The 19537-nt window shown below is 58.6% G+C and overlaps 2 protein-coding genes across 2 annotated transcripts; one reads left to right on the plus strand and one right to left on the minus strand.

Moving 5' to 3' along the window:
• Positions 1–7598: 7598 nt before the first annotated feature.
• Positions 7599–8780, minus strand: CCDC85B (coiled-coil domain containing 85B). The gene has a single exon (XM_005305471.4). The coding sequence runs from the start codon at positions 8699–8701 to the stop codon at positions 8096–8098; it is 606 nt and encodes a 201-aa protein (XP_005305528.1). The 5' UTR covers positions 8702–8780; the 3' UTR covers positions 7599–8095.
• An 820-nt stretch (positions 8781–9600) lies between these two features.
• On the plus strand, positions 9601–17319 carry FIBP (FGF1 intracellular binding protein). Its single transcript, XM_005305472.5, has 12 exons — positions 9601–9684; positions 11400–11605; positions 12042–12221; positions 12607–12805; positions 13232–13358; positions 13814–13914; positions 14377–14510; positions 14910–15018; positions 15221–15284; positions 15903–15989; positions 16609–16706; positions 17074–17319. Exons 3-12 carry the CDS (start codon positions 12137–12139, stop codon positions 17141–17143), a joined length of 1074 nt encoding a protein of 357 aa, XP_005305529.1. The 5' UTR covers positions 9601–9684; positions 11400–11605; positions 12042–12136; the 3' UTR covers positions 17144–17319.
• Positions 17320–19537: the final 2218 nt, after the last annotated feature.

The raw sequence follows: 19537 nt of genomic DNA on the forward strand, positions 1-19537 counted from the left end.
TCAGGAACAGTCAGCATGGATTCACGAAGGGGAAGTCGTGCCTGACTAACCTAATTGCCTTCTATGATGAGATAACTGGCTCTGTGGATGAGGGGAAAGCAGTGGATGTGTTATTTCTTGACTTTAGCAAAGCTTTTGATACTGTCTCCCACAGTATTCTTGCCACCAAGTTAAAGAAGTATGGGCTGGATGAATGGACTGTAAGGTGGATAGAAAGCTGGCTAGATCGTCGGGCTCAACGGGTAGTGATCAATGGCTCCATGTCTAGTTGGCAGACGGTTTCAAGTGGAGTGCCCCAAGGGTCGGTCCTGGGGCCGGTTTTGTTTAATATCTTTATTAATGATCTGGAGGATGGTGTGGACTGCACTCTCAGCAAGTTTGCAGATGACACTAAACTAGGAGGCGTGGTAGATACACTAGAGGGTGGGGATCGGATACAGAGGGACCTAGACAAATTAGAGGATTGGGCCAAAAAAAACCTGATGAGGTTCAACAAGGACAAGTGCAGAGTCCTGCACTTAGGACGGAAGAATCCCATGCACTGCTACAGACTAGGGACCGAATGGCTAGGTAGCAGTTCTGCTGAAAAGGACCTAGGGGTCACAGTGGACGAGAAGCTGGATATGAGTCAACAGTGTGCTCTTGTTGCCAAGAAGGCTAATGGCATTTTGGGCTGTATAAGTAGGGGCATTGCCAGCAGATCGAGGAACGTGATCGTTCCCCTTTATTCGACATTGGTGAGGCCTCATCTGGAATACTGTGTCCAGTTTTGGGCCCCACACTACAAGAAGGATGTGGAAAAATTGGAAAGAGTCCAGCGGAGGGCAACAAAAATGATTAGGGGTCTGGAGCATATGACTTATGAGGAGAGGCTGAGAGAACTGGGATTGTTTAGTCTCCAGAAGAGAAGAATGAGGGGGGATTTGATAGCAGCCTTCAACTACCTGAAGGGGGGTTCCAAAGAGGATGGAGCTCGGCTGTTCTCAGTGGTGGCAGATGACAGAACAAGGAGCAATGGTCTCAAGTTGCGGTGGGGGAAGTCCAGGTTGGATATCAGGAAAAACTATTTCACTAGGAGGGTGGTGAAACACTGGAATGCGTTACCTAGGGAGGTGGTGGAGTCTCCTTCCTTGGAGGTTTTTAAGGCCCGGCTTGACAAAGCCCTGGCTGGGATGATTTAGCTGGGAATTGGTCCTGCTTTGAGCAGGGGGTTGGACTAGATGACCTCTTGAGGTCCCTTCCAACTCTGATATTCTATGATTCTATGATTCTATGATCCACAGGCTAACAGAGCTGGGTTTGAACTGAGATAAGTGCAACCATGCAGGGGGATTATTTCAGTCTTTAACCCAATCCGGCACCAGGTACCAAATGGGCCTGGGAAGGACAGCTGTGAAGACTGTAGGGCATTAGGATAAAATTGTTATCAACAATAGGTGTGACTCAGTTTCCCCACTTGCTGTGTATTACTACCCACTGGTTTTGAAGGGGTTACTGTTTCCTCTGGGGCAGGGGTAATAACACGTGTGGGTTGGTGTCTCAGCCTGTCTGGGTTGGTAGGAATGCTCGATCAAGAATCACATTAATCTGACGAAGTGGATATTCACCCACAAAAACGTATGCTCTAGTACATCTGTTAGTCTATAAGGTACCACAGGACACTCTGTCACTTTTTACCGATCAAGAATGGGTCCTGTATGAATAGGGGGCCTTGGAGAGATGGTAGGAAACCCCAGGACCGGGCATTAACTCTCAACAACTAGCCGCCAAGGACACAGAACTTGTGAATATGGCAGAGTGGCAGCTGGGGTCAAAGGAGGTGCCAGGGGCAGGGCCACCCGGGGGGAGGGGCCAGGGGTGGCTCTAAGCAACAGCAAAGCAAGCAGGTGCTTGGGGCAGCCCATTTGCAGGGGTGGCAGCCAGCAGGGATCCAGCCTGAGAGCTGAGAACCAACAGGGGGCCCTGGGAGCTGTAGTTCCTTGGTTAGCTCCCTGCCTATAGAGCCAGCCCTGGAGCAAGGAAATAACTACATTTCCCAGCATTCCCTTGGCTGCTATCAACAGGAAAGGGAGGGGGAGGGAGTATGGTAGCTGAAACCTCATGTTGCAGCTTGCTGTGAATGGAGAGCTTACTGCTAGAGCAGGGTGGCACTGTGAATGGGGAACAAGTGTGCCCAAGGAGTAGAAGGCTTTGGCCCAGATATCCCCTTCAGAAGACATCCCCAGAGTGGATTAGGGATACTGGTGTGACTTCACCTTGCAGCCCCCAAAGAAAGAATGGCTGGACTAAATGGACAGTGCCTCTCTCTATCTGAAGCCTAGCAAGGGAGGTATGTGGATCCCACTAGAATTTAAAATTAAAAGTAAGGGAGGGGAGGCTCTGGACCTGGGCAGCTTTAGATACAGAACCAGGCACGTAGGAGGATTTCCACTTCTGAGCCATGGAAGCAGAAATTGACTTTTTTTCCTTTCCAGATTTGGCTAATATTCAGCAAGGGAATCTAGCACCTGCCTTCCAGATTTGAACACCTCAAAATTCAGGAGTGTTCAAGCTCAATTCGGGCAGCTGTTACTTCATTTCCCCCAAATCAAATATACTGATCCACTGTAACTTGCTGTAGAAAAAGTAGGATAAAATTGAGCAAGAAATGCTTCCCAGTGGTTTTTAGGACTGGAATTGCTATTTTCAACAGCCATTGCTTTTTTTTGTTTGTTTAAAAGGAAGACAGTGATATTGCATTGGCAAATTCCCCATAGAAACAAAGAGTGGAACAAAAGAATAATAAAGGCACCTCAACTTTTCCCCATTTATGGAGGACAGTCTTATAATATGCATCCAGATACCCTCCAATCACACAAGCTGAAAATTGTTCCACTTTACTGCAGTTCTGTAACCATATAGGAACCAACCCTGTCTGTTCTATGCACATCCAAAATTCCTGCTGAATGACCCACTCTGGGAGCAAGTTACCAGTGACCCAGGGCTGGGGCGGAAGGAGGGTGCGGGGGGGGGGGGGGAGAGCCCAGGGCTGGGGCGGCAGGGGGGTATATGGGTGAGGGGAGGCCCAGGGCTGGGGCAGCAGGGGGTGCAGGTGTGGGAGGGAGAGCCCAGGGCTGCGGCAGCAGGAGGGTGTGCGGGGGAGCCCAGGGCTGGGGTGGGGGCAGCCAAAATTTTTTTTGCTTGTGACGGCAAAAAACCTAGAGCCAGCCCTGGGGTCGGGGGGGGGGGGGCAAGTGGGGAAATTTGCCCCAGGCTTCGCAGGGGCCCCCACGAGAATATAGTATTCTATAGTATTGCAACTTTTTTTTTATGGAAGGGGCCCCCAAAATTGCTTTGCCCCAGGCCCCCTGAATCCTCTGGGCGGCAGGGGACAGCATTAAGGACTCGGCTGCTCAGGACAAAGAGTCAGGGACCCAGATAGAGAGTTGGGGTCCAGGAGGCCTAGGGAAGTGAGGCTGGTGATGGACTCTGAATTCAGTATTGCCTTCCCTCTATTCACCTAAGGGCCCTTTGGTGCTGGATTCCAGCTGACTAACAATCCCCAACTTGCTCTGAAAAGCCTGCCCCATCTCACAGCAGATCCTCCCTGATGGCATTGCTCCCTGACAAGCAGAAATCTCTGCCAGTGATCCGAACCCATCAGAACTCGCTGGGAGTGCCAGTGAGAAACAGGGGAGCTGGAGCCTGAGGGCCCAGTCCTTGAACGATGGAGCCACGGGGCTCACCCTGGCAAAAAGTTGAGTCCAGGGTCTGGCATGTTAAAGGGGGCACTCCCAGAAGAGACTATACAAAGGCTGAGGCATGGGACCCCGTTGGGCTGTATCTATTGCACACGGCATCTCCCACACCCATCACTGTGGCATCCTGGCACCTACCCGGTCGGGCATTAAGCAACCTAACTAAGGTCTGTCCTCATTCTCTCTCCCACCCTGCCCCAGGGTGTGCAATGCAATGCAGTGAGGGGGGCCTGTAGGGAAGGGTTCTGGTTATACCAAATCTGCGCTCCCTGTGTGTTTCCAGCAGAGAATGCTGCTTGGAACCTGTCACAGGAGCTGGCTGGGATGGTCCCTGGTTGGGGGAGGGGGAGGGTGTTGTGCTCCCTCACCAGAGGAAGTTCTCTTTCCCCCGACACCAGAGGAATCACATTGAGCATGGGGAGAGGGGTGAGTTGTGACAATGTGGGGTGGGGACAGGGACTCTCAGCTTCATACTAGCTGCCTCATACAGGCACCATCTCCAGTTCCTCCAAGGTTCTGTTCCTGGCTGGGAAAGAGGAGTGGGGTTTAGTGGTTAAAGCTGGGAGCCAGGACTCTTGGGTTCTGTCCCTGGCTGGGGGACGGGAGTGGGGTTTAGTGGTTAAAGCTGGGAGCCAGGACTCTTGGGTTCTGTCCCTGGCTGGGGGACGGGAGTGGGGTTTAGTGGTTAAAGCTGGGAGCCAGGACTCTTGGGTTCTGTCCCTGGCTGGGGGATGGGAGTGGGGGTTTAGTGATTAGGGCTGGGAGCCAGGACTCCTGGATTCTGTCCCTGTCCATCCATATCTGTTTTGTGTCCAAGATGGCTGATGGGGTCACTCAGCTATGCTCTTCTTGAAATCTTGTCCTCCCTTGGCTCCGGTGACTGTGTCTTCTCCTGGTTCTCCTCCTACCTCTCTAATCATTCCTAGTGTGTCCCTTGAAGGATTTTCCTTTCTGTGGGTGTTTCACAGGGCTCTGCCCTTGGCCCCCGTCTCTTCTCCCTCTTCCCCTTAGTTCTGGGTAATCTCATCCTCGAACACAAATTCAACTACCATCTCTATGCTGCTGACTCACAGATCTATCTCTCTGCTCCAGACCCATCCCCTCCTGTCCACACTGAAATTTCTGCCTGTCTCTGCCATCACCTCGTGGCTGTCTGTCGGTCGGCTCAAACACAACATGGCTAAACCAGAGCTCAGAATCTCCCCCTCCCTCCTACCGCCTTTCTCAGTCACTGTGGACACCACCCCCATCCTGCCTGTCACTCAGGCCCCTAACCTGGGCATCATCTTCATCTCAGACCTCTCTCTAGGTGCTCACATCTAGGCTGTGGCTAAATCTCCCCAGTTCTTTCTTCATAACATCTCTAAAGTTCAGCCTTTCCTAGCCAAGAAGTGGTGTATTGGGCTCGGACTCAGGGCTCCTGGGTTCAGCTCTTCTGTGCCTCAGTTTTCCCCCATGCAATGGCGACGGCACTACTGCAGGGGATGCTGTAAGGATACAAACCTAAATGACCACAAGAGGCCTGACGACACAGTGATGGGAGGCCTATAAACACCTTGGTAGACCTCTAGAGGTCCCTGGGAATGTCAGATGCTGGACATAATGCCCAGTTCCATCATATGGGGAATAAAAGTAACTAAGGGCTCAAACATTTTATTGCTTCTGTCAGCCAAGTGCATTACATTCAGCAGGGCTCCTTGCACCCTGCCATTCACCCCACAGCTCCCTGGGTGCCACCTGCCCATTGTTCTCGATTTCAGGGACTCCCTCCAATCTCCCCCTGCCAGGCTCTGTCTGCCCACCAATCTCCCACTGCCACCTGGCACTCTTCCCGCACATAACGCTGGGATCCCCTTTCTTCCCCCCACCAGAGGCTCTGTTCACCCCTTCTCCATTCCTCCCCATGCCACAGTCCCCCGACCTCTCCCATGCGGGGGGCTGTGGATACCCTCTCTGGCTTTTTGGATTTCCCCCAAAATCCATAGGGCTCTGCCCAGTGCTTAATTTGTAATGAAAGGGGCTCAAACAATTCTTTTATATTCATACCTGATACAGCAAACAGAGGTGCCAGGGCTATGAACTGCCAAGCCCAGAGGTGCTGGGGCTAGGAACTGCCATGCCCAGAGGTGCCGGGGCTCAACCCTGGCACAAATAAGCACTGGCTCTGCCTGTTGTGGACATTCAGCCATTGTGGAATGGACTGGATGCAGTGTTCAAAGGTTATCACATTATTGACACAAACACACGGTTGAGTAGGGACTTTCCATGCTCAGTCAGGCAGAGCTGGGGCCAGGAGGGTGGATAATATTTGTATCAGGGAAACACCTGGGGGCCCCAGGCAGGGATTGGGGCCCCACTGTGCTGGATACAAAACAGTGTGTGTGCTTGGTCCCCATGAGTCGCATCCTGCCACTAGGGGCTGCTAAGGTCTAAGCTTGCACCCAAGCCAGGAGTCAATGCTTGCCAGCATGAAAGCCCAGGGTGGAGGAGCAGAAGCAAGAATTAGTGGGTGTGCAGGTGGCTGGGGACCACATCCCCATGCTCCATTATGCATGGTGCTGGGGAGGGGGTACGTAGGGGAGTGATGCATTGTCTACCTGCCAGCCCTTGCAAAGGCCCAGTGAGGCGGCACTAACACAAACAGGCACTTCCTGGCCTCCTGTGGGCAGCAGGCATAGCTGCTACAGTCTGGGCCTGTGTCTGTTGGGAACTTGAAACCCCCCAACCCCCTCCATGCAGCACAGTGCCCCCTAGTGAGGGGTGGGGCGCTGGAGTCAGCGCTGACTGTGAGGCCAGAATGCCCTCTACTGAGCCCCCCCTATTCTCTGCAGCATAGTGCCCCCTACTGCCTCGCTGGAGCATTGGTGTCAGAACTGACTGTGAGGGGAGAGCACCCCCCACCACACTGCTTGCAGCCCAGTGCTTTGTGTCTAGTTACCATGTCTCCATAGGCAAAGTTTCTGCATGCCAAGTAGCCGCCCTGGCTTCCTACTATGCTCCTGGCTGGTGGGTTGGGGAACAGCCCCCTCCCCAGATCCTCCCAGCCTGGAGGCTCCTGGGTTTGTACAGCTGGGGAGAAAGAGCTGGATCGCTGCTGTCCGCTCTTACTTATCATGGCCTCAGGATCCGGACATCTGCTTCCTGGCCTGGCCTGGCAGCCCTTTGTCTCTGAGATGTGGCTGGGCAGGAAGGGACGGCGGGACCCATCCCTGTTCTGAGCAAGACATGGGGAACTAGTTACTTCATGGAGCCTGGACTATCCAGTATCCAGCCACCTACAGCCTGTCCCCTTTGAACACAGCCCCTGCCATCTCAACCCGGGCTCTTCCACAGCCCTGCCCGGGCCCCTCAGTCCTAATCCACAGCCCCCTGGTATCTCCACATCCCTCCTTCGGTGTCCCAAGGCTCCCAACCCTGTATCCCCTGCAGGCACTGGACATTTCTATGGGGCTGGGCCATGGTGAGTGGATATAAATCACCCTAAGAACATAGAGGTTAAGCTTGTCTCTCTTCCCTCCCCCCCCATCCTTTCTACAGCTGAACTGGTGTTTCACTGAAAATTTTTCTTTACTGTTGCAAATCGGGAACTCGGACACTTGGAGCTGAAATCTAGATAGCAAGGAACTGTGACATTCCCAACATAGAGAAAATAGGACATTGCAAACTCAACAAATCCTGTAATCTAAACTGAACGGACTCAGGATATGTAGGAACTGGAACACTTAGAGTCCCGGAAAGAAAATGACAATAAGCTCTCTCTCCCCTCTCTCATCACACTGGGGCCATACCGTGTAGGACCCAACATTCCGGGCTCAGAGAAGCAGGAAATCACCAATCAGGAGACACGGACTCTGCCCAAAGTAGCAATTTTAAAACATTTATTTTTACTTCTTTTGGGGGAGGGTTTGCCCTAATCTCCCCGTCCCCTGAGTCAAAGTGCTCTCACTACACCGCGGGGTTGGAGTTAGCACCTGGGGGGAGAGGGGTTGCTGAAGAAGCCAGAGAGACGCTGCTTCGGGGGGGTTGCACCCAAAATGCATTTTTGACCTTCCCCCCCAGTAACCAGCTCCATTCCCTAACCCCCAAAGTCTGCACTGGGATCTTCACGGAGGTGAACCCCCTCCCCATCCTCTGCAGCAGCCCTTCCCCAGATCCCAGGGGAGAGACCCCTGCCACAGCCTGCGGGGGGAGGGGGATCCTCTGCTCTCCAGTCCTTCTGGTGGGGGCGGTTGGGTGAAGTCACTGGGAGCAGCTCCCTTGATGGGGGGCTCCTGGCCCCTTGAGAGAGTACAGTCCTGGGGGGCAGGCCCCTGGGGAGGTCTCTAGTCCGGGTGGGTCCCGGCCCCCCGGGGGAGTCTCTAGTCCTCGGGCGAGCAGGCCAGGTGCAGCTGGTCCGGGCTGCCCACGCTGCCGGTGCTGGAGCTACCGTCGCCCAGGTCCCGGGGCCCGCAGGGCAGGCTGAGCTCCGAGGAGCCGACGGGGCTGTTGTCGGCGCGGGCGGCGCATTCCTCCTCCAGCGCCAGGCAGAGCGCCTTGAGCTCCAGGTTATCGGCGGCCAGGCGCTCCTGCAGCCCCTCCAGCCCGGCCAGCTTGTGCAGGCAGGAGGCCAGCTCGTCCCGCAGCACCCGGGCCGCCTGCTGCCCGAACAGCTGCCAGTCCCGGGCCAGCCGCTTGGCCTTCAGCCGGTCGTCGTCCAGGAAGCAGCAGAGGTCGCGGAGCTCGCGGTTCTCGGCCGCCAGGCGCTCGTTCACCTGCTTCAGCTCGCGGATCTCCCGCAGATGCTCCTGCAGCTGCCGATTGACGCCCTGGATCAGCCGCCCCCGCTGCACCAGCGCCGCCAGCTTCTCCGCCTCCTCCTGCCGCAGCCGCCGCACCAGCTCCTCCTTGCTGTAGCCGCCCAGCTCCGAGTCGCTCAGCTGGGCCAGGGCCCGGCTGGCCGCCGGCTCGCCGGCCTCGCTGCCCATCGCGCTGCCGCAAGGTGGTTCCTGCTCCCCCGCCCCTTCCAGCGCCGCCACCCCGCCTCCTCCCGCCCGCAGATCAGCCCCCGTCCCGCAGCTTCCCCTGGCGCAGGCCCCTGCTCCTCCGGGGCGCACGGGCCCCCCTAGCCACAGGCCTTGGTTCCTTCGGGGCGCACAGAGCCCCCCTTCTTCGGGGCCCACGGGCCCCCCAGCCACCGACCTTGGCACCTTCGGGGCGCACGGAACCCCCCTTCTTCTTCGGTTAGGGCGCACGGGCCCTACCCAGCGACCTGAGCTCTTTCGGGGCGCACGGGCCCCATTGGGGCGCGGAATCGCCTCTTTTGGGGCGCAGGCTCCCTCCCAACCACGCACTTTGGCTGCTTGGAACCGCACGATCCTCTTCTTTGTCGCGCACGAACCACCTTCGAGGACGATTCTCGGCTTTTGGAGGGGGGGGGGGCGCACGACCCCCGTCTCCTAGACGCACCGTCCCCAGCGCAGCCAGCTGCCCCCTTCCAGCGGCGCGCGGCTCGGGGGGTCCGGGCTGCAGGGGCTGAGCCCGGCGGAGGGAGAGGAGGATGGTTCCCCCCTTCCCGGGGCGGGGGATCCCGGCAGAGGGTGCGCGCCCCCGCGGTGCTGGTGTCTGCCGGGGCTCAGTGCAGCCGGCGCATCCTGCGGCGGGGACCCGCCGGGGCGGGGGGTGGGTAGCGGGGCTGCGGCTCGGAGTGATGCTGGAGAGGGGGGAGGATGGAGGAATGGGGAGGGGGGAGGAAGCCGTGACGTGGGAATAACAATGCGAACGGCACAAATGCCAGCAGCGGCACCGCATCCCCCAGCCCGGCCGGCGGGCGGGCTGGCTCTGGGGCGGGGGGAGGCTACGACGGGTGGGGGGAGATGACAGGCGGGGGGAGGGGTGGCTAGAGTGGGCCGCTCGGGCCAGGCTGGGAGTCTAGATCGGGTGGGGCAGCGGCGGGAGGGGGGCGTGACAGGTGCCTGTGATGGAGACGGGGACGCGGGGAACTCGGGTTTGGGGGGGAAGGGAAGGGGAAGGAGGGCGGGGGGGACTAGTGCATGGCAGGAGCGAAGGGCTAGGGCAGGTTAGGTGGGTAAAGGGGAGGAAGGGCTGGGGGCGGGGCGAGGCGAGGGGTGCTGGGTGTGTAGGAAGGAGGTGGGGGCAGGTGTTCAGTGGGAGGCCAGGTCTCCCCCACGGATGTATCGGGGGGCTGAGTGCGCTGGGGGAGTACAGCCTGTCTGTGACCAGCGTGCACCAGTGACATTCGGGTCATAAACCAGTGACCTGAGGCCCTCCCTGAGCTGCATCTGGTATGGCTGGGGGAGGGAATTGATGGAGTCCTACAGGGGAAAGCGCCCCTTACCCCTTCCTTGCAACACAGCACTCCCCTGGGCCACTGCCCCCCACCAAGCGCCTGCCCCACTCCCTATAGCACCCCTCCCATATTGGGGCCTGCTCTGACTGCTTCTTACTGAGCCCACCCCCACCCCAGCTACTTCTCCCATCGCCCAGCTGTGCTCCCCCCCCCCCCACACACACACACTCTGTTCTGAACAGGCGGGGAGGGGCTGCCAGGAATCCTGTCCCAGAGACAGGAAGGATGTTGGGCTACAATGGAAAAGGAGATACGGGGTGGGGGGAGGAAGGAAGTGCTGTTAACCCTTCGGGCCCCACGCAGGCCTGGGTAGGGAGAGGGGTGCTAACAACCCCCCCCACACACACACACACACAGGGACGCCAGGAAGGGGGCTGCTGTCTGGGAAGGGGCTAAGGGAAGAGGTAGAGGGCAAGGAGCAAAGGGGCTTTGAACCCAGGTCTCTGGGGGAGGATGTTCTCTAGCAGGGAGGAGGTCTGGGTGGGAGCTGAATCTAGGCATCTGGGGGGCGTTTTCTACCAGGGAGGAAGTTGGGGGGGGTGGAACCCAGGAGTCCGGAGCATGATTCCTAGCAGGGAGAGGGGTGGGGGTTCAATAGCAGGAGGGAGGGGGAATCTCTAGCAGGAAGTGGGGCTTGAACCCCGGAATCCAGAGGTCATTCCCTAGCAGGGAGCAGGGGTTGGGGAGTAGATGGGCCATGGTTGGCAGATAGATCCAGATTCCTGCAATGCCGAGACTGTTGGGAACAAAGGGCCTTTGTGTTCCCGCTGGGACTTGGGCGGGGGGAGGGAAGGGAAGCTGGAACATGGGCACAAGGCAGGAAAGGGAGAGGTGGGACAAGAGGCTGGGAATGGGAGACCCCAGCGCACCCCACTCGGGGTTACCGAATGCCCCCTCCCCGAGAGACCTCCAACTGGGCAGGACCAGGGCTGGCCTAGGAGACCAGGAGAATCCAGCTCTGCAGAGAATGGGGGCGGCGGGGGCGTTCTCCCCTCGGATTCAGGGCTGACCCCAATGCCCCCAGCACAGTGCAAGGGATTCTTACATAAACGGCCCCCAGGCCTCACCCCACGTGGCTGCATCTCAGCTCCCAGCGAGGGATCCCTCCAGAAACAGAGTGAAAGCTGGCTGCAATTGAGCTGCTAAAGAGAAAGCCGGGGAGTCTGCCCTCTTCACAGCCTCAGAGGGGAGAAAGCGCCCCCGAAATCCTCCCTGTAACTGCAGAGGACAAAGGAGACCCCAGGGACACCAGATGCAGCCTGCAGAGGGGCGCGCCGGGACCTTCCGCAGTTCCCCTAACCCATGTTAAATCATAGGCTGGAGTAGCGGCAGATCCAGATCGGCGTCTGCCCATCCCTTCCAGAGCTAGGGACAGAACCCAGGCGTCCTGGCTCCGTGTTGCTCACACCCAGATGGCTCCGCCCCGTGCAGGGTGACGCGTGCAGCCATGCTGCTCCTGCGACCTGGAAGCAAACAGCTCCGGGGTCATATGGAAAGTGTCAATCGGGGGACACCTCCGCAGGTTCGTCTTTGTGCTGGGGGTGGGGGGAGCTGGGAGCCAGGACTCCTGGGTTCTGTCCCCCGCCCTGGCATGGGAGTGGGGTCTAGTGGTTAGAGCAGGGTGGGGCTAGGTGCCAGGACGCCTGGGTTCTGTCCCAACTCTGGGAGGGGAGTGGGGTCTAGTGATTAACACAGAGTGGGGCTGGGTGCCATGACTCTGGGGTTCATTCCCAGCTCTAGCAGGGGAGTGGGTCTAGTAGTTAAAGTGGAGTGGGGGTGGGAATCAGGACTCCTGGGTTCTCTGTCAGCTCTGGGAGGGGAGTGGGTCTAGTAGAGCAGGGGGACTACAGGCAGGACTCTCTGGCTCTCAGTTATTGTATCAGGGGGTGGTCCCCATGGTACGACTGTCCCCCTGCTCTACTAGACCCACCCCATTTTGCCCCCTTCTCTCCCCACAGGCTCCCTGTCTCTTCTCTGGAGGCCAGCAGGGGGCAGCTGGGAGTTTGGGTCCAGCTCCTGGAGCCTTGGCCAGGCTGAATTGGTGCCGTGGGCCATGACCAACGACTTGGACATCTTCGTGGGGAACACCACGCTGATAGATGAGGAGGTGTACCAGCTCTGGCTGGATGGGTACTCAGGTATGGGGATTGGGGGGCTGGATGCCAGGATTCTGCCCCGGCCCGTGGGGGGAATTAGGGTCTAAGTGGGCTAGAACAATGGGTGACTGGAGGTCAGGACTCCAGGACTCTACCCCCAGCTCTGAGAGAAGAGTAACTCTGGGTGAGTGTTTCCCTCCCCAACAACCCATCTGTGCCTCAGTTTACCCTGTTGCTTTGCTAATGCCAAGGAGGGAAATAGGATGGTTGTCCCATTGACCCTGTCCCCCGATAGCGGGTGGTGATAGATGACGTCTTGCCCTGCCCCACTCCACGCATTGATCTGACTTCTGAGCCCCTTTCCCCTCCCAGTGAGTGATGTGGTGGGGGGTTGACCCTGCTGACCTCAGCCCCTTACCCCTCCCAGTGAGTGATGCGGTGAGCCTGCGGCTGCGCAGCGGGATCCTGGAGCAGACGGGGGCCACGGTGGACGTGCTGCAGAGCGACACCATGGATCATTACCGCACCTTCCACATGCTGGAGCGCCTGCTGCACACCCCCTCCAAGCTCATCCACCAGCTACACTTTCAGATCCCCCCCTCCCGCCAGGCCATGCTCATTGAAAGGTGTGGGGGTATGGGGCTGGAAGAGGAGGGGGTTGGACCCAAGGCTGGAGGGAGGCCAGATGGAGGCCAGGAGGCTGGGTGGGGAAGTGACGGGGGCAAGGCCAGGAGGGAAGGGGGGAGGTTGGGGAAGTTTGGCCCAAGGCTGGGGGGAAGGAAGGGAGGAGGAAACTGGGCCTGAGGCTGGGGGGAAAAGCTGGGCCCAAGTGGGGGGGGGGGGGGCAGAAGCCCAGCCCATGGCTGAATGGGGGAGGGGAAGCTGGACCAAGTTTGTGTGGTGTGTGTGTGTGTCTGAGGTCCCACTGGGGGAGTCTGAGGCTCTGGGGGCACAGGGGTGTCTGAAGCACAAGTGGAGCAGAGAGGGGGCAGCTGAGGTGTTGGGGTATGGGTGTCTGAGGTGCCCTCTGTCTCCCACTCCTGCGGCGGCAGGTACTATGCCTTCGACGAGGCCTTCGTGCGTGAGGTGCTGGGCAAGAAGCTCTCCAAGGGCACCAAGAAGGACCTAGATGACGTCAGCACCAAGACAAGCATCACCCTCAAGAGCTGCCGGCGCCAGGTATGGCTCAGCCTGGGGCTCCCATAAGCCTCTGGGGCAGCAGTTACCATTAGACCCAAGCTGGCAGCTCTATGAGTCTCTCAGACAGTGGCCCCTATCAGATCACAGGCCAGGGGTTCCCATGAGCCTGTAGGGCAGCAGCTACCCTCAGGCTCTGAGCTGGCAGCTCCCATGAGCCCCTGGGGCAGCAGCCTGTCGGAACATGGGCTAGGGACTCCCATGAGTCTCTGGGGCATCAGGACACAGGCTGGGGATTCCCATGAGCCTCCTACACCATAACACCTATCTGGACCCTGGCCAGGGGGATTCCCAGGATCCTCTGGGGCGGTGTCTCCCATCAGGCCCCAGGGTGGGGGCTAGCTGGCTCAGGGTGGGGGGAATGGGATACGGGGCCCTTCCCCTCTAGGGCTCTGACTCTCTCTCCCTTCCCCCCCCCCCACTGGTGTCCTCCTCAGTTTGACAACTTCAAGCGGGTGTTTAAGGTGGTGGAGGAGATGCGGGGGTCCCTGGTGGAGAACATCCAGCAGCACTTCCTGCTCTCAGACCGGCTAGCCAGGTAACAGGTCGGGGGGGTACCAGTGGGGCACACCATGATGTAGCTCTGCCCCTAGAGTGTCTCTGCTGGGTTGGCTTGACCCCTCCTACACTACACAGAGCCCTCTGCTGGGCTAAGGCTCCCTGGAGCAGTGAGGCTGGAAATTAACATCTCCTTAGGATGCCGGGGGTCCTGGGGCAGCTCCCTCTAAGCAATCAGCTCAGGCTCTCTGCATGCTCAAGCAGAAACGATCACATGACTCCAGGATCTGGAATCCTGGGCTCGAGCCTGCAACCCTTGGACCGTCAGCTGGGCCTGCTCAGCACAGACCTGAGCTGCTCTAAGCCATCCTTTCAGATCTGGGTGCACTCGCCTGGCAGTCAGTGCTGGCCCCAATGCCATGCTGCAGAGAGTGGGGCGGGAGGGAGGGACAGAGGAATTTTCTGATTCAGTGTACGGCACCCTCCCCTACCTCACCCCCAGGGACTACGCTGCCATCGTCTTCTTCGCAAACAGCCGCTTCGAGACGGGCAAGAAGAAGCTGCAGTTCCTGACCTTTGAGGATTTCGCTTACTGCGCAGAGCAGATGATCCAGAACTGGACACTGGGAGCCGTGGGTGAGACTGGGGACCCCCGGCTTGGGAGGAGATGGGGCAAATCGTAGCCCCTAAAGAGCTGTGCCTGGACAGCTCCTGGCACAATCATTCAAAAACACCCCATGGTGCTATGGGGACCTGCAATGTCAACTTACTCTATGGGCGTGGGGGAGGGGAGGCAACATCATACGTAGCTCAGCCTGGTTCTGTGGGGTTGTGCTGTGGGGAATGCATCAGCTGGACTTCCCCTAGAACGGGGAGCTACCCACTGTGGTCCCAGACTTATTCCCGCCTCTGTGTAACCAGCCCCCACGCCCCAGCCCAGAGGTGGCTGCAAATCAGTGCTGGGTTACGGATCCCTGTAGAAACAGCTCCTCCACACCCCAAAGCCTTCTCCCATTGTCCACCTGTTCCCCCCAGACTCCAATGTGGACGACATGGACGTGGATCTGGATAAGGAATTCCTGCAGGAACTCAAGGAGCTCAAGGTGCTGATCGCGGATAAGGATCTGCTGGATCTGCATAAGAGGTACAGACCTGATGTGGGCGGGGCTGGGAGCCAGGACTCCTGGGTTCTCTTCTCCATGTGGTCTGTGTTGTAGTGCATGTGGTGGAGCTGGGAGGAGTAGCATTTTTGGGGGTGTCTGTTCTGTCCATATGTGATGCCGTTTCTTGGCCCCAGGCCTGGGGAGAGCTGGCAGCGGGCCCCTGACCTCTCTGTCCCCCTGCAGCCTGGTGTGCACGTCACTGCGCGGGAAGATCTCGGTGTACAACGAGATGGAGGCCAACTTCAAGGTGTGTCCTGGGGCCAGGGGTGGAGCACAAGGAGGGAGTAATGGGAATGTGGAGGGAGGATTCCCCCTGCCTGGTTCAAGAAGCCCCCTTCAGTGGCCAGGCTTCTGAGTGGTGCCCCCCGTTGGCAACACCTATCAATGCATTTCCTCTGCGTTACCTGATCACATGGGTCCCCCGTGTGCCAGTGAAGAGCTGGAGCCCATGGCCTGGCTTGCCTGGTGCCACAGCCTCCTGCTCTGGACCCCCTGAACCCCCCACCTCCATCTGCACCTGGCATGCCTGAGGCATCCACCAGAGGGGGATTCTGAGTCAGGCTGCCTGGCCCCACAATGCCTGGGGGCACTGGGGCCATGGACACCCTCCCCTCAGATCCATCCTCCTCTCCTTTTCGGGTGTCCCCAGCTCCACCCTCGGCCCCTACCCCTCTCCCAGCTTGGAACTGGGAGGCAGGATTCCTGGGTTCTCTCCCCTGCTCAGTCACCAACTCACTGAGCGACCCTGGTGAGTCCCTTCCCCTGTGTGTGAATTGGGGGGCAGGGGAGGGCGGTTTGTAACTGCGCAGATCTGTGAGGCGTGAGGGCCCTCGTGACTCTCTGGTGACCTGTCTGGGCCCCACAGAACCTGTCACGGGCACTGGTCAATATGGCCTCTAAGCTGATCCACACCAAGGACGTGCGTGACTTCTTCATCGACCTAGTGGAAAAGGTACCACCTCGCATGCACCCTGCACGCATTCCCCACCCATCCCATTCCCTCCCCCCCGGCGGTCATGGCCCCCCGCATCCAGACACAGGAGGCTTCACTGACTGGTGGACATACCCCCATACACTGCCCCATATATACCAACCCCTTCTCCCCCCCCACACACACATAGACTTCTCAGATTCTCCACCGCCAGGATTTAATGTCTGTGGGTGAATTGGGGGTGGCATGGCACTCCTGGGCGCCCCCGAAGCCAGCCCCCAGAACACATGCTGCCTTTCATGCCTGGGAAGAGGGAGATTTGACCTTCATGCCCTGATCGCCCCCCAGCTTCCATGCTGGTGGGGGCAGGAAGTTGGTTAGTGCCCAGGACGGGGAGGGGGACTATACTGGGGACTCTGGCCCGTTGGGAACTGGGCTGAGACCCATCAGCTCACCCCACATGGGGAATTATAGACTTGGAGAGGCACCTAGAGGGGAAATGCCCCAGGTCCCATTTCCCCAACCCCCTGAGCCAGCCAGTCCCAATTCCCAGCAAGCAGGGGGTGAGGGTGAGATTGAGGTTGTGGGGTGTTGCCCCCAGGATGCAGACTGTCTGACTCCTTTTCCCCTTTCTCCCCAGTTCATTGAGCCCTGCAAGTCAGATAAGTGGACCTTGAACGACGTCCGTCTCTTCCTGACGCAGTACACGACATCCGCTCACAACTTGGACGCCTTCCGGTAAGTGCCGCCCACCAGGGACGTGGGGGCCGCCACCACCAAAATCACTGCACACAGACTCTTCCTGTCTTAAACTCGAGGGTAGCGTTAATGGCAGCTGTTAACCAGAAGCCCCACCCCAGAGCCAGCTGCATCTGAGCACCAAGCGAGGGATCCCTTCATAAACAGCCTCTGTTCTCCACTTCACAGAAGGCTGCATCTCAGCACCAGGTGACAGAACCCCTTATATGTAGCCCCATACCCCACCCCAGAGCAGCTGCATCTCCATTCCAGGCGAGGGGTCCCTGTATAAACAGCCTCCATGCCCCACCCCAGAGGTGGACGCGTCTCGGTGCTATTGTCTGACATCCCAGTTCTTTACCTGCAGGCACCAGGCTCTCTGGGATCGGTACATGAGCACCATCAAATCCTGCTTGCTTAAGATGTACCACGACTGACAAGCAGGGGGAGCCCTGAATGTTTTAAATGCCCTGCTCTGCCACTGATCCTTCTGCCAGATCCCTCTGCCCTGGTTCTTCCCCAGGGCCGGGCGCTGCCTCCCCCAAGATTCCCTCTCTCCATCTTCGGAGTTTTAGCTCATTTTGGAAAATAAATGGAAGAGCCAATTGTTGGATTTGAGTTTTTGTTTGGATTTTGTTCAAAGCACGGGCCTGGCCCGGTATCCCCATTGCCACCAGCCCCCAATCGGAGCCATGGGGCCAACCCAGTATCGCTACTACCGACACTCCGTGGATCAGAACCAGGGCCCAGCCTGGTATCCCCACCCTGCCCTGGATCGGAGTCATGGGCTCGGCCTGGTATCCCCATCCCATCCGCAATCGGAGCCACGGGCCCGGTTGGTATCCCCACCATCAACACCCCCTGGATTGGAGCTACAGTGCCAGCCCGGTTTTCCCTTCCCCATCCGTGGGCGGCTGTGGCGGAGCCGTTTCCAGGAGTTGCTGCCTCCCCATGGTCACAATTCAGCTCCTTCCAGGACTCATCTTTGAGGTGACCCATGCTATGGGGAAACTGCCAGATGTGGGGGGGCTCCCTCAGATCTACGCATGGCTTTGGGAGAAACACAGACCCCGGAGCTGAACAAACCTAATGAGATTTCACCCCACACACTGCTACATCCCTGCATACAGCTCGTGGGGAGCCCAGGAGTGGGCTAGCAGGGGGCTGTGAGCCAGGATTGAGGAGTGCTGGCAGAACTGGGAAGGTGAGGGGTGGGGCTAGGGCTGGGCTAGCAGGGGGCTATGGGCCAGGATTGAGGGCCACAGCTGTGTCATTGATTCTATTTACCATAATTTACTCTAAAATGTAAATAGGAAATGAAGGGCCAAAGTCTTGAGTGAGCACTCTGGGGGCAGGGGATACATGTTGGTGGAAGTTTGTTTGGGATAGAACCCAGGAGTCCTGATTCCCATTCCCCCTCCCCACGCCACATGTCTCTGTTCTCCAGACGCCCCTGCACAGGGGCCCAGTGCCAGCTCAGACAGAAAACCGGAGCGTCCGTGCAGCTAATCCCTTCCCCAGGGGGCTGCTCTGTCTGTGCCTCCCCATTCCTGAGTGAGGCCCTGGGGGCACCATACCATACCGCTGCCCCGCCCCAGCTCCCAGAGCTCCGCGTAGAACTCCGGGGTTCTAGCCCAACTCGGGGAGGTGGTCTAGTGGTTAGAGCAGGGGGGGCTGGGAGCCAGGACTCTAGGTTCTGTTCCCAGCTCTGGGAGGGGAGGGGAGTCTGAGGGGTTAGGGCAGGGGGAGGGCTGTGAGCCAAGACCCTCCAGAAAAGGTTTGAAGTTCCAGTGGGGGGAAGCCACAGTCTCATGCCTGGGATCCACCCTGGTGTGCGTGTATCCAACACGGATCCATAGATCTTCAGGCCAGAAGGGACCATGAGACCAGCTAATCTGGGGGCCCAGGCCGGAGAATGTCACCCCCTCACCCCCGGTGCTGAGCCTAGGCACGGGTGCTGGACTGAAGCATCTTCCTGAAGGTAGCCAGGCTGGAGCTGGAGACCCTGGGCTGTTTGGTCCCAGGGTTAATTAACCTCAGGGTTAAAAACAATGCTGCATTTCTCCTTGGACCATGTCCAGCTTTAACACTGGGGAAGGCTATCAGGGTGTCCACACCTCTGCGGGGGGCTCTGGGCTCTTTTCTCCCTCCCCCTCCAGGAACTCACTAGCCACTTGTGTAAGTCAGCAAAGGTCACCGGCTGGGGAGCAGGATGGCACACAGGGCCTAACCCCTCTCGGGGGTGCCGCTGAGTGGCCAGGGGATAAATGCACAGACACAGAACCCCCATCCCCTGCTGAGATGGGGCATGTGCGGGGAGGGTGTGTTTAGAGAGGGACAAATGAGCCTTGGGATTAACAGTCCCCACTCCCTGGGATGGGGTGGAGATGGACAGGAAGGGAGGACAGAGGTGGAGATGAGTGGTGGGGGTTCCATGGGGGTGGGCAGGAGGTGGCAGAGAGGGTGTGGAGACAGGGGTTTCCAGGGAGAGGCAGGGGTGTGTGGAGGGGGGAGTGGAGGGAGGCTGGGGGCCAGGGTGTTGATGGGTGGGTGAGTGTCTGGGGCGAGCAAAAGAGAACAGTGCTGGGGCAGAGGAGTCTAGGGTTGATGGGGGTGAGGGTGGAATGGTTGGGGGCTGAGCGTCTTGGGGGCAGGAGGGTGGAGCGGGGCTGTGGGGAGGACAGGGATGATGGGGCTGGAGCGGATGGGGCAGGAGGTGATGAGGTGGAGTGGCAGGGGGTGACGGGGCTGGGGCAGGAGGTGGAGCAGTGGGGAGCTGGGGCAGGAGGGGGTGGGGGGCTGGAGCGGCTGAGGCAGGGGCTGCAGGGGGC

This window comes from Chrysemys picta, chromosome 7 (genome assembly GCF_011386835.1).
Source record: "Chrysemys picta bellii isolate R12L10 chromosome 7, ASM1138683v2, whole genome shotgun sequence".
In the NCBI taxonomy this organism is placed as follows: Eukaryota; Metazoa; Chordata; order Testudines; family Emydidae; genus Chrysemys; species Chrysemys picta.

What these genes read in the sequence shown, in the direction of transcription:
- CCDC85B (XM_005305471.4), bottom strand. Translation starts at nt 8,701, where the DNA reads ATGGGCAGCGAGGCCGGCGAGCCGGCGGCCAGCCGGGCCCTGGCCCAG.
- FIBP (XM_005305472.5), top strand. Translation starts at nt 12,137, where the DNA reads ATGACCAACGACTTGGACATCTTCGTGGGGAACACCACGCTGATAGAT. An exon ending in CTGCTGGATCTGCATAAGAG is followed by an intron (nt 15,019 to 15,220) that starts GTACAGACCTGA and finishes GTCCCCCTGCAG; the next exon opens with CCTGGTGTGCACGTCACTGC. An exon ending in CACAACTTGGACGCCTTCCG is followed by an intron (nt 16,707 to 17,073) that starts GTAAGTGCCGCC and finishes CTTTACCTGCAG; the next exon opens with GCACCAGGCTCTCTGGGATC.